The sequence below is a fragment of the Lepisosteus oculatus genome, chromosome 24 (assembly GCF_040954835.1).
Source record: "Lepisosteus oculatus isolate fLepOcu1 chromosome 24, fLepOcu1.hap2, whole genome shotgun sequence".
Lineage (NCBI taxonomy): Eukaryota > Metazoa > Chordata > Actinopteri > Semionotiformes > Lepisosteidae > Lepisosteus > Lepisosteus oculatus.
The window spans coordinates 12,277,302-12,290,582 of record NC_090719.1 but is presented as its reverse complement, the minus strand read 5'-3'; the positions used below and the strand labels follow the sequence as shown (position 1 = coordinate 12,290,582).

Genomic DNA, 13,281 nt, shown 5'->3' with positions numbered 1-13,281 from the left:
AAAGAGCTTAGATTTCTTAAGATCTTGATAGTTCTTCAAAACTGCTGTTTTTCCGGGCTCTTCTAGTTATGATTAGTGAATGAATTAAATCTGGACCAGAAACAAAAACTTAATAATTATACCCTACTAGGCATGTGCAATTTGAGTGTTTTATGTATTAGTCATTTGAAATGCAGGCACCACTATCAGAGAATCTCTTCATGATTCATTTATAATGGAACCAGTCCCATGTGAAATGAAATATTCAATACATTCATATAAATTGTGGTTTATATAAAGCAAATGTTCAACTTGCCGAAACGTGTAGAGAATCTACAAGTGTCACAGCTAGCAAGAGTAGAAAAGAAGGAGATGGGATATCATTGGTTTTGCCTGAACGCAACTTTCAAGGAAATGTTTCATGACAAAACTGTAAAAGTGAATAAATACCTGGTTTGTGAAACCAAATGCAAAGAAACAGATAAAATGCACTAGAAACACTAAAATAAGTATCCATTTCAAAGCATAAAGTTATCTGTAATCAAATCTGCCTGTTACAATATTTAAAATGTTTGATTTCTTAATGTAAACCGTGGTTTCTATATTATATGTGCATCTGTATAAAGAAAACCTGTTCTGAAATGCATAGATGCCAAACTTTAATAGGAGTAGATCTGTGAAGGACATAAGGTAGCTCTCCCAGAACTTGAATGCAGTGTTAACTTGAAATGGCAGTGTTATTTTGAAAGCATTTAAAATTTAGTCCTGGACGATGCCATTATTATATAACTGTGCCTTTGCTTTTCAAGTGTATTATGTCAACATATGCATTCCACTGAAGGCATTTCGCTGCTTTGACCTTTAACAAATTTGAGCAGAAATCTAATTTATGTATGATTTTTTTATTAGACCCTCTACTATGCTTTCTTTTCAAGCTTATATAGAGTACTATATATCATGTGTTTTTCTAGCATGAATACTTTTAAAGTGAGTGAGGAGTATGTAAGGTATATACCTATAAAGCTATAAATTTGTTATAGCTGTCACTATGCTTAAGGGCCCTTGGAGAATTTTTTTTTCTTGAAATATTAAGAGACATGTTAGGTGGAAAACGTTGCTTTGTAATCTTTGTGAAAGGGTACACGATTCTAAGATGGAAAAGCATTTAAGAGCTAAAGGCTCAGCTGAAGAAGGAATTGTCCAGAGGCAGCCGAACAAGAAATTTGCAACAGAAGCAAAAAATACAAATGCATTTCAGTAGTATTACAACTGTAAAAGAACTGTAAAAAACACAAGTACCATGAGATGAAAGAGGATTAACAACAGAAGATGCCAAAGATGCACTAAACATGATATGTGAATACTTCAGGTTCGTGCAATCAAAGATGTCTTAAACATCCCCTGATTTAGAAAAAAACTCTATCAATATAAGGTAATTTCTGACACTTGGTTTCTTGATGGACTTAGATGGCTAAGTCTTAATAAATCACCAGGTCTAGATAGTATTTTCCCAGCCATAACTAAGGAAATGATGAAGGTTATTACTAGACGCTATAATCAGCTACTGTATGTCAGCTCTCTCTTAGAATGGAAACAGTGCCTACACCAATTCATATAAAGTGGGACACAAGTGAGCCATGAAACTATAGACCAATCAGTCTTCTATTACTGGAAATGATATGGAAAATATAACTACTTTATATGAATACTTTAAAAAGTGGCATTTTAAGAGAGAGCCAGCATTGATTTAGAAAATGATTTTTTTGTTTAATTTGCTCTTTTTTCCTCAAGCAAGCAGCATGAATATTAGGTAGCACTAAAGCACATGATAAAAATATAGTATATAAATTTCAAGACTGCTTTTGATAGTGCCTGTCATTTAAGGTTTGCCAACTTATTAACTTTGCAGATGAAACAAATATATGTGAAGTGGCAAATATAGAAACAGCAGCACAGGAATTACTATAAATTACAGTGAATTTACAAGGTGATCCACACATAAAGTAGGCATATATACAGTATATACTGTCACATGAGTGATTCTGAGCTACATGAAGCTGTGCATAATAATGATCTAGGCATTTATTTTTATTTCGACATCAAGATAATGTGGGAATGCAATCAAAACAAAAAGACAATGCAAAAAGTGTGCATCCACAGATCCTTCAAGATCAGGACCTGCTCTGTAGTGCTACTTACCTTGTTTTTTCACCTTGTCCATAATACTCTTATTTTGGCCGTAAAAACAGAAACATATATTTTGTGTTACTGTACATTCAGAAAGTCTTTAATACAGGATGCAAAATGGACTGTTTCAGGAAAAACATAATTTACCTTCCCCCGATGTGCTGTGTATGCACGTCTTGGTATTCTCATAATAAAATAAAACATACAAATATTTAAAAATCACAGCAAGAAAAAGAAAAGGCCATGTGTTTTTCCGGAAGTCGTTTGACCTCAGTGGTATTGGTAGAATATTGTTAAGTTTGCAGTGCAAGCTCTCAGAGATAATAATAATTATAGTTGCTTACACTTATATAGCGCTTTTCTGGACACTCCACTCAAAGCGCTTTACAGGTAATGGGGTCTCCCCTCCACCAGTGTGCAGCCCCACCTGGATGATGTGACGGCAGCCATAGTGCGCCAGAATGCTCACCACACATCAGCTATCAGTGAGGAGGAGAACAGAGTGATGAAGCCAATTCATAGAGGGGGATTATTAGGAGGCCATGATTGGTAAGGGCCAATGAGAAATTTGGCCAGGATGCCGGGGTAGATATTTGGCCAGGACGCCAGATATCAAGATCTGTTTATATTGTACACTAGCCTTGTCCTCAGCTATGATGGTTGACCAGGGCGGTTGCATGTGTGATGCGCCACGTTTAAAATTTCTCGTTGGGGGCTGTGATTCTTGTGGGGTGTTGTTGTGTGCGGTACTGAACCTGCTGTATAAAAGGCTCTCTGTGCCCTTTGGGCTCCTCTTGTTTGATCCGATCCGAAGGCTCAGTTTAAATGCGACAGCTCCTTTCAGCTCTGCCACCGAAACGGGTGGAATTTCTCCTCCCGAAAGGTGGTGATTTTCTGCGTGTTTTGAGAAGTGATGGGTGCTTCAAGTTGAGCTCCCCTTCTTTTGCCAGTTCGTATTTTCCCCGGCTCAAAGCTTACGCCACCTTTTTCACAATGGATCAGATTCACTTCAGTGAGTTGTCAATGGAAACATCTTTGTCTGTTCTGCTTGTCTGTGCATTTACTATTATCCATCTTGTTTGACTAAAATTAGTGCCAATTTAATATTTAGGATGCTTTTAGACTACCCAATATTGATAGGAAGGGATCCTTGCTTTCCTGTTGTAGTGCAAGAGAGTTGGTACTGGTCAAGGTGCAGAACTCATGTCTGCTTGCACTGCGGTGCAGAATGGATTCTGTCTCAGTATCATTTATCTCTCTTCCCCTCTCTTCTTTTTAAAATAAATTCTGCTTCATTGACACGAGGAAAAAAAGAATAAAACAGTTATTACCAAAGCTATTGTGTATTGATAAACAGAAGGCAAACACATTTGTAGGTAATTAATGAACAAGTAACCCAAAAGGCAGGAGAGCCCACTGTCCTTGAATGTGTGCAGTGCAGCACTCTCCTGCTTAAAGAGCACAGCGACAGAGGCGCAAACTGTACTGCTGTTAGGAGGGCTGTTCTGTGTTTCGTTTTTCCTTAGAGAGTTCTCATTTTTTCCTCCTTGACCCGGTGTGTCAAAGTCAGGGCTGAGGGTGCTGTGTTGTGAAACAGCGTCTGAGGCAGTGTGTCTGGTTGATTCAGAAAGAGGTTTCTTGTGCTCTCATTATATGCAGAGCCGTGCTTTTAGAAAGTGAGCGCCCACTCAGCAAACAGTGGGATAGTTTGTTGTTTTTTTACTGCATTTCCACATCAGTCAGCTTTCTAAACAAGCATATGTAAATAATTCACGAGGCCAAAAGCCAAGTTACCAAAACTGACGCATTTGAGTCTGCTCTGTTTTGTGTATGGTGTTTTTTTAAGTTCTTATTTGAACATGGTTGAGATGTTGATTTGTGATGTAGAGGTTAAACAGTGTTTGCTAAAGGACAATTTGACCAGCTCAAAATCCAAAAGGTGTACAATAATATTCTTGAATTAAGCAACAGTCAGCATTCAAATGTAAAGGAAGCGATTACTACAGCTTGAAAATTAGTATGGCAGAACGTTTGAGACCTGAAAATGTATTGGTATTTTGTTTAGACTGTGATAAACACAATACTTTAGCTAATGGTGATAATAGAGAGACTTGTGGTACTAACATAAGACACAAGAATAGCCAGTGGGTTTTCAACATTAGTACAGTAGGTGTGCTCATATTCAAATATAGTGACATTAACAAAGCACGTCCCTGCCACCAGTCCTCACCCTTCACACTTTAACACAGGAAAATGAAATGTTTCTTAGCTATTAATGAAGCTTTTTCCTTCTCACTGAGTTTCTGCTAATGAAGTTATTTAGGGCATCTTTAACTTCCACTGAAACAAAATCGATGTGAATATGGAGCATCAAAATGCATTTAGTTATTATTAGGACTTATTACACAGATGTTTTGCATATCATTACATATACTGCATTATTTTGCTAGAAACCTTTCTAAAAACATTCAATCCATCGAATCCATTATTGAGAAATGAATATTCTCTTTTCTAGAAAATTGTAAAAGTCCTGTACTTGTTGTATCTTGCTGTACAGTTTGCAAAAATGAAAATTCGGGGTAGTTTTGGACAGGTGGAGGGGCTGGTGCAGACACCGGCCTCTCAGCCACTTTGAATCTTTCTGTGACTGTCAGATATCAAATGAGCTGCACATTCTGGAGGTACAGAGGCTTAGAAGTGCAAACCAGAAGCAAATAAAACATATGCGCTGCAAATATGAAAGATGTGGCACAAACTACAAATCATGGACTTGTTGATGTCCCCTTTTGTAAGATTACACTTCCTGATTCTTTTTATTTGCTCTTCCACACATTTTAGAATGCATTTTCTGCATTTTGTGATTTGCGCGTCCACATTTTCAGATTTCCCGTTTGCTCTTTTTAGTTCGTACAATCTTTTGGATCTGCATGTCCGTGTTTATCAGTTTTCTCCGCCCCTTTTCCATTGGGGCCATAGCTTTTTGTATTTGTGGCACATATGTCCTTGCCTTTTGAGCTTCTGGGCCACCGTAGTTCTGGGTTGTTTTTCATGGGGCTGGTTTTCAGAAACATACATTCAGCCATTTTTTAAAAATATAGTACCTTAGGTTTGCATATTTGTCATGGAGGTCCTGCATGGACACTTTCCAATCAAATATCAGTTACTAATTATTCTCTGATAACTGGTTAAAGTGGTTAAATCTGGTTAAAGCAACAGAATCATAATTAACATATGATTCTCTAAGTTTACTTCAGGGCACGAGAAAAGCCATAATAGTTACTTAGGACTGTGTCAGCACAATCCTATGGTAATCTTCCAAACACAAACATTCACCCCTGCTTTAACAACAAGAATATGATCCAAAATACCATATACAGTAGCTGGCGTTTGCGAATGGCACTGCTTGTGGTGGTATAATATTATTGTAGCATTTTTGAAAAATAATACTGCCAGTGGAGAGAATGTGTGTAGAGTTCTGAGGGGACCGGAGATAAGTGTTTACCAACCAACCTTTGTATTTCTATTTAGATGTCTATTGGTTCATGACGTGCCCACTTGAAACAAATGAATAGCGCAGGACTCAAGCCTTGGTAATTGTACACGTGTAAAATTAGCAAGGTCTGAAAATAAAACTCATTCTGTGGTATGTCTCAATTCCTTCAAGCTGTGGTCAGAAATACCATGTTTTTTGTGCAGGGAATTCATCTGGAACAGAATTCGATTTCTTCCGTCCGTTGCTTTTTTATGCTTCTGTCTGACAGAGCTGTGACTTTCAGCTTCAGGGAAATATTTCTTTTTCCAGTCGTTCATCTTCAAGCATGCTTTTTATCCACACATTCCCATAATTGTACTCCAGCGCTTCAAAAGACGTTGTTTCTTTATGTTTTCCTCATGTTTTAATATACATTTTTAATAACGATGAGGAGTCAAGCACAAATGGTCTGACACTTTGGCCTTGGTTAAGGTTAGGAACTGTGTTATACAGTAGGTGCCTTTCAAAAAGTCTCTCATTGTACACAAATTCATCTTCCATATGACCTAAAAACCTGCTTTTCCGAAGTGTCTTCCAGATGTGTTCTCAATCCATCACTGGGTGAGATCTTCAGCTCAATAAGCTATTGTCAACCAAAACAGTTAGGTGGATGAATGGCACCCTACCATTATAATGTCTTATGTTCTTGTGAACATGAGGCTGATTGTCTGAAAGCTTGTGTTGGAGCATGATTGTGCAGTACTCATCCTGTGAAAGCATGGTTGAGAAAGGATCATTTTAAATTAATGTGAGGAAAAAGTTTAGTTTTTTTTAAACTCTCTGCTGTGGGTGTAGGGTTTATATCTGTACCAAGAGGCCACCCTATTTCAAATATAAAATTTCTGCCTCATAGATAAGCCTATTGAACTCTTCAGCTGTAATAGTTTTTAATTTAAACTGTATTATACGGTGTCTATCATCATTCAGGGAAACTGTAACTACTTGTGTGGTTGAAAAAAAATGCTTGAATCTGCAGTGCTGATTAAAAAGTGTCACATACTACAATGCCAAGAGGTGGTAATTTCACACTCTTTATGCTAATGACACAGCGTAAAGTGGTGCAGAAGCTGATGGGCCATTATCATAACTGCTTTCAAGGAAAGATTTTTTAATTTCATATACAGTATATGCGTAACAGTGATGGCTGTTCCTGTTATGCATAACCACAGTATGGTTGACGGTACATTTCTCAGACTTAACTGCCTGTTTATTGGACCTTTTGAAAGTCAAGTGGGCGTCAGTGTATTTCTTCCTGAAGTACTAACTGTTTGTAGCCAACCGCAAAATAAGTAGACTCAAGACTGCATGAGCACTGTGGCTCTTTCTTCTTACAGCTTTCCACATCTCTTACACAGGGATTTCTTTAGCTGTTGTCAGGGCTATAGTCTGTGCTGCCAAGTGTTCTGCTTCTGTCTCTTAATCATTATAATTTAGCAGTGTTAAAATAAAGCTTTGAGCTAGAATCCTGACAAGCTGCTGTGTCCAACATATCTTTCTCCTCGGCTGGTGTCCTTTAATTAAAAGTGATATAACTTTCAGTACAAGACCCTGAACAAGTGTAATGCTGCCAGATTACTCTGGATATCTCATTTCTTATTAGTGACATGCTCGGCTTTCTCTCTGAGCAAGTAGAAATCAATAAAATATGGGTTATACTCTGCGGAGGTTAATTATATTAAGATAATGTTCTTTGAGGTAAACAGCAAATTGTGTATTGGTCCATAGCTGAATAATAGGCAGTTCTAAAGCTAGAGTCTTGGGCTTTTACAAATTAGATCTTGTCTGAAAAAAATGGGAGGGCATTTCTGACATTCCAGCTGAAGGATGTAACGGAGAAGGCTGTGGTATTGTCCTGCCGTTGAATGGTTCCTTTATGAGAATATTTAAAAGGGCATTGTAGCATGGACTAGTAGTAGTCACTATGGTAACCTCACAGAAGCTTGTAGATATGGGGATAATTGAGTGTAGTTTCTTTGCTCACTTTTCTCCTTCCTGCCGGATTAAGTCCTTAAAACTTTGCTTAGCGCACTGTTCACAAGCGCTCTGAGAACCGGACCTGGGCGAGCCGTTTTTTTTCTCGGGGAATTTTTGTCCTTGGGGATAATTGGGCAAAGATGTTTTCAAGGAGGAGTGTTTCAGTCATCGATTCATTTGTGTTTCTTGCAGAAGCTCCTCTGCCAAACCATGTGGCAGCGCCGGAGACCAACAGCCCAGAGAATATGCAATGCTTAACGGTGAGTAACATTTCTCTTCGCATTTAACAGCCACATCTAAGCTGGGCTCGACAGCTGACTTTATGTTGAAGTGAATTATTTAAAATAGAGAGAACCTCTCTTCACATGTGGCGCTGTATGATATGCTATATTGTTTTCATGTAGCCTAAAAGGAATGTTGTCAGCCTTTTATTTAACTAATGGCTCTGCACTTGGTCAATGGTAAAAATCTCCCATTTAAATCTACTTGTGAGGCTCTTCATTATCTTACTGTCTTTTGCTTTGAAAGCCTCCAATGTTTTTTCAAAACATATACATATTTTAAATTCACATCTGTGTACATACTAAGCTTTGCAACAGTTTTTCTTATAATGTTTTATTCATTAAAAATACTCTTCTGTTCTTAAAAAGAGGAAGCAATATTGTTTAAATCTACTGTGGGGGAGTTTGTTAAAATGGTGATTGACCGATTGATCAGGAAAGAAACAGATTTTAGGGATAGGATAGCACTGTAAACCAAAAGGAATAAGGCAAAATAATTTCCTGTAACAGTATATGATAATTAAAGAAATTCAATATCGGGAAAGTGATTCAACATACTTTAACATGATTTGGCAAGCACAAAACTGGGAGAGACTTTCATTCCTTTCCTTCTATAAATCTGTCTTTATGTGCAGGGAACATTATTCAATAAAATGGCTTTTGCAATATGACAAAGATAAAGTTCACATCTTACAGAAAAGTCTGTTTCTTCTCTGCTTCTGAAATCAAAGAAGTCATATAACATGTGTTATAGGAAGATGTGACCTGAAAATAATCCTAAGAATATTTAAACCACATATTCTAGAGTTTTAGGTCATCTACAAATAACCTAGTTAAATCACAGCTGACATTTGATTACAAATATGAGCAAGGGAATGTGTTTTCCACACATTGTTTTTGAAACATGTAATTTACTCCACTAACCTCAAGGTGATGTTATAATCTCGTATTACTGCATTGTGAGTAACCATCAAATATCTATTTATTCGTGTTAGTTCAATTTTTTAAACCAGTCTTCCCATTCTTGAAAAGCATGTAATAATCAGATCAAACACTGTGGATAGCTACAGACATCTACCTGTAATTCCCATGTGCAGTTAATATACAGTTGTAAATGAATGGATTTTGTGTACATATTTCTTCCAAATACTGTAGCATCTGAGGAGATTGACCTTTTAGCTTATTAATGCAGCTGGAGAAACCTTTTGTTGTAAAAATAAGTACATTTATACTTTGTACTCCTTTCCATTGCACATCCTCAAGTACAATATTAATCAAACTACTCGTTTGGAGGACTCATACCCTTCAAATACCTCAATACTTCAAATAGTCAAACAGGAAGATAAGCACCCCCAGCTTTCTTTACGGGTCAGCTGTAGTCATAGTGCCGCACGTGGGAAGTCTGTCCACATTGGGAAAACTGGGCTTAGGCTTGCTTAAACCTGCACTGGAGAGACGGTTACACAGCAGAGCCCCAGCTAGCTGAGATGAGATGTCTGATGCACGCTGTCGTAGAAAGGAATGAATTCTCATTTAAGCAGGAAGTGCACGAGTGTGTGTGACAGCAGGGTTTAAAGTCTGCTCTCATCCAGAGCTGTGCACAGAGCCATGTGAGGCAAGCCTGCAGACTGCAGACCTTGTAGTGTGAGGTGAAAAGATCATCTCATCCTGTGCACACTGCTGGGTGTGTTACCTTCATACAGTATTATCTTCATCACTCTAAAGTGTTTAAAGAACTTGTTTCCCCATATTTAATTCCTTGCTTTAGAAAAATAAGCCATGTGGTTTGTGATTTAAGCCATACAGTATACCAGACCTGATCTGCTCCAGAGCAGGGACTGCCAGCACCTTAGAATAGTAATTTACTGGGAACTTTTGAGTGATTCAGTAAAAGTGCTCAGTCTGAGTTCAGGCTGAGCACAAGTGTCACTTTCCAAATATGATTGGGATTCTCCCAGCAGCAGTTAGCAGAGCACTGCCAGAGGTAGAGCTGAACATACTGTATATCTGGCAGTTTTGTTAGCAGTCCAAAAAAACAGCAATTATGTCCAGTTTCTGTTTGATTTAAACCCTGACATTCATGTATCATGGTGCACACATTTTGGCTCCAATTAAGATCTAGTTTTCAGTGAAGAGGTTTGCAAAATCACAGAAGGCATGTAAGATTCATGTTTCATGTTTTTCAAAAGATTAAATTATTTAAAGCAATTCTCTTTTCTCCCTTTCTGCCACATTGGAGTGGCAAAGACACGTTATTCTTACACATTGTCAATGACAATGGTCTTCGTCATTGCGTGACCTGCCATCACAATGTGGTCTTTCAGGTTCTTCTTTCATTCTAAAGCTTACATCTCCACTGCAGTGTGTGCCTGTGGTGCCACCTGGGCTGTGAGGTTGCTCACACAGGGTATAATCTGTTTGACCTCTTTTTAGGTGGGTCTATATATTACTGGCTTCTTGGTTCTGAACTCTAGCTGGAATGGGGTCTTAAGTATATCAATTGAGTTCATATTCTGGGACAGGGATAATATTATGCTGTTACAGTATTTTTTTGTTGCATTTTGTTTGAAAAATCAATCCATTTAAATTTTGATCACAAAAACACACAGCAACATCTTTACCTGGTGCTTGCAGTGAGACACACAAGAGACCCTGCAGTCAGGGATCTCTCTCCTGTACAGTACTGTGTAACGTGGAGCGTGTGACCCTGATGAAGGGTGGGCATTTTAGCGTCGCTTAATCATTCTCTCCACGCAATGGAGTTCCAAATTGGGTGGCCTTGAGAAACCTATTTTAAAATGAGGCAATTCAGTTCATTTCCTGCTCATTAGGCAAATAAACCGACTTCATCATTAGGTCTTGTGTTCAACTGCCCTTGGTTTATGCAATCTTAGCCACACGGTCTCTAAAAGAGACGTTTCTCCAGAGAATTCTCCCATCAGAATGGGAGGAAGTGAAGTGTGTGCACGAAGGGGTGGGAGTCACAGCGCAGCGGTCCAGTAACAGGTTTCAGTGAATTCCCAGCTGGCTTGCTTTGCCACCAGTCTTCCTCTGAGGCTGCTCCCTGACAGCTTTTTCATCAGCTCTTTGCTGGAAGAGTCGAACCGGAACAGCAGTCTAGGACAGGGATGCTTGAGACCCCATAAGACCCAGCAGGTTTTATTGGTACTTTTCAATTGATTTAATTGATCTAAAAGAGTCAAATTATTTAATTTCTAATCCAAACACTCAGTTCAGTTAAGTAATTAAGAGAACTGAAGGAAATGAAGCTGAAACTGCAACATAAAGCAATAACATAAAGTTTACAAACGAGTAGAGGCCATTTAGCTAATTTAGCCTGTTTCATACTTTGTAGCTAATTGATCGAACAATCTCCTCCTGCCACTTATTCAGAGAAGTCAGGGTATTGGTTATGAAAACATGGCAGTAGCTTGTTCCATACTCCTGCAACTCTTTGAGTAAAAAAGCATCACCTGTTTCCTCCTTTTCCCAGAAGGTACAGTGCCTTTATTCACTAATTACGGCTGACCTTTTAGTGACATACCGAACAAGGATCAGATTTGAACTTATTTGGTCTTAGTTTAAAAAACTTAAAAAAACCTTATGAAAATCCTCCGGCACCTCCAGTAAGTATCGCAGATAGAGACGGTCTGTTCATAGCAAAAGATTCATGCTGTATTTGGTGTATTTAAACGACCGTGATAGCTGGAGTGCTTTCTGCAAATGAAGGAAGAGTGCTCGAGCACCGCGCTGTTTTGCAGACTCTTTCAGTAGTGTTTTCCCAAGACTGAAGTCTGCAGCCTCTTTACATCAGAGACAAAGATGGGAAATAGGAAAAGCAAACAGTGGCCCAAAATAGGAAACGGCACTGCTGTGTGTTTATGATTTATCTCTGCTTAATCCCGCTCAACTGTATTCTTGAAGACTGGATTTTCATACTTATTTGTTTTATAGCACAATGTTTCACTGGGCAAACAAACTGAAGCAATTATTCCTACCCTTCCTTCCTTTTGAGAAATTATCAGTGACTGGGGGCTGTGGAGATTGGGAGTGGAAGTGCAGCAAGCAATGGAAGTAATGATGGATATATTATTCTTGGAGTTCTTTTATCAGGGTTGAAAGCTGAAGTCTAGAGGTCAGGATATTAAGAGAAATACTGCCTCCTTTCCAGGTTTACCAGAAGCCAAGTCAGATTTCGGACCACATTTTTACTTTTGCATTTCGATTTCTTTAGTTCTATTAAATGTCCTGCTCAATATAATAAGATCTGTTTAAGTTGCAAGGTATATGGAGGATTAAAAAAAAAATGTAATCAATTACGAATGAATTAGGCCCTAATTTTTCCTCCATGTCTTTCTAATCAGAAGAGATTGTGATTAAGACTTCGTCGTACAGGTCAACTTTTATTTCTGGTTCTGTACTTTCAGTCGTAGGTTTTCTTTTGCCAGGAAGAGCTTTCCTTTTTCCTAGTATGTAGGACAAAGCCTTATGTAAAACCACACTTTAATGTGTCTTTAATGTAATGTCAGCCCACGTCTTTGATGCACTGTAGCTTCATCTGTTATGGGTTTTTTTACCAGAAATATATTCCCATAAGGGGATACCTAGAGCTCGAATGAGGCAATGGCTGATCTAGAAGCCTGGATTAGCTCCAGTGTATGAGCGTGGAAAATGGCAACTTTTGTAGCATTCCATATAGCACCGCGGTTCCTTGAGGTCACACGACTAACCACTGCCTTCAGATTCCAGTTCCATGATATTTTAATATAGCAGTACACTGTTATGAGGGGGAAACAGAAATACTCAATGTTTAGTTGGTTTGCTTCCTCTTGGTGTAGAGAAGACATTGTGACTTTTTTTTTTAAAAAAAGAAACCCGGGTATCCTGCTTTTCTGTTAGTACTATATGCAGTAGAGCTAGAGGAAACTGATTCACTGATTTGCCTCCAGGCTCGCAATCAAGAGGAGAAGAGATTTGTTTTTCCGTAAGTCTCGAAAAATCAACATTCACGCGTAATAATTGACAGAACACTTTTTCATTTTATTCATTTTGCATGATCGTGGCTAATTTTAGAGCAGTCCTGTAGCACTCACTGCTAAAATGTCACAGGCCCTGTAGATCGTAATTGAAAGTAAGAAGGCGGCTGTGGGATAGATTACACTGCAACTTTAAAGAGAGGGTATTTGAAAAGCAGTTATGTCTACAGCAGTAAGGTCCTGTCTGTTGAAGTGGAAATGGGTGTTTACCATGCTATTCAGATCGCGTTCTTCTATACTTCCTCTAGTAACACCATAAACATTATATTTGGGAACAAAATGTTTCACTTGT

At 38.3% G+C, this 13,281-nt stretch overlaps 1 protein-coding gene across 1 annotated transcript in view; it reads left to right on the top strand.

Moving 5' to 3' along the window:
• LOC102686985 (regulator of G-protein signaling 3-like) overlaps positions 1-13,281 on the top strand; it is a 183,414-nt gene that overhangs the window by 87,337 nt on the left and 82,796 nt on the right. The window contains exon 11 of the mRNA XM_069183310.1: positions 7,865-7,932. Within this exon, the coding sequence (XP_069039411.1) occupies positions 7,865-7,932 (68 nt within the window). The remainder of the gene's footprint in view (positions 1-7,864; positions 7,933-13,281) is intronic.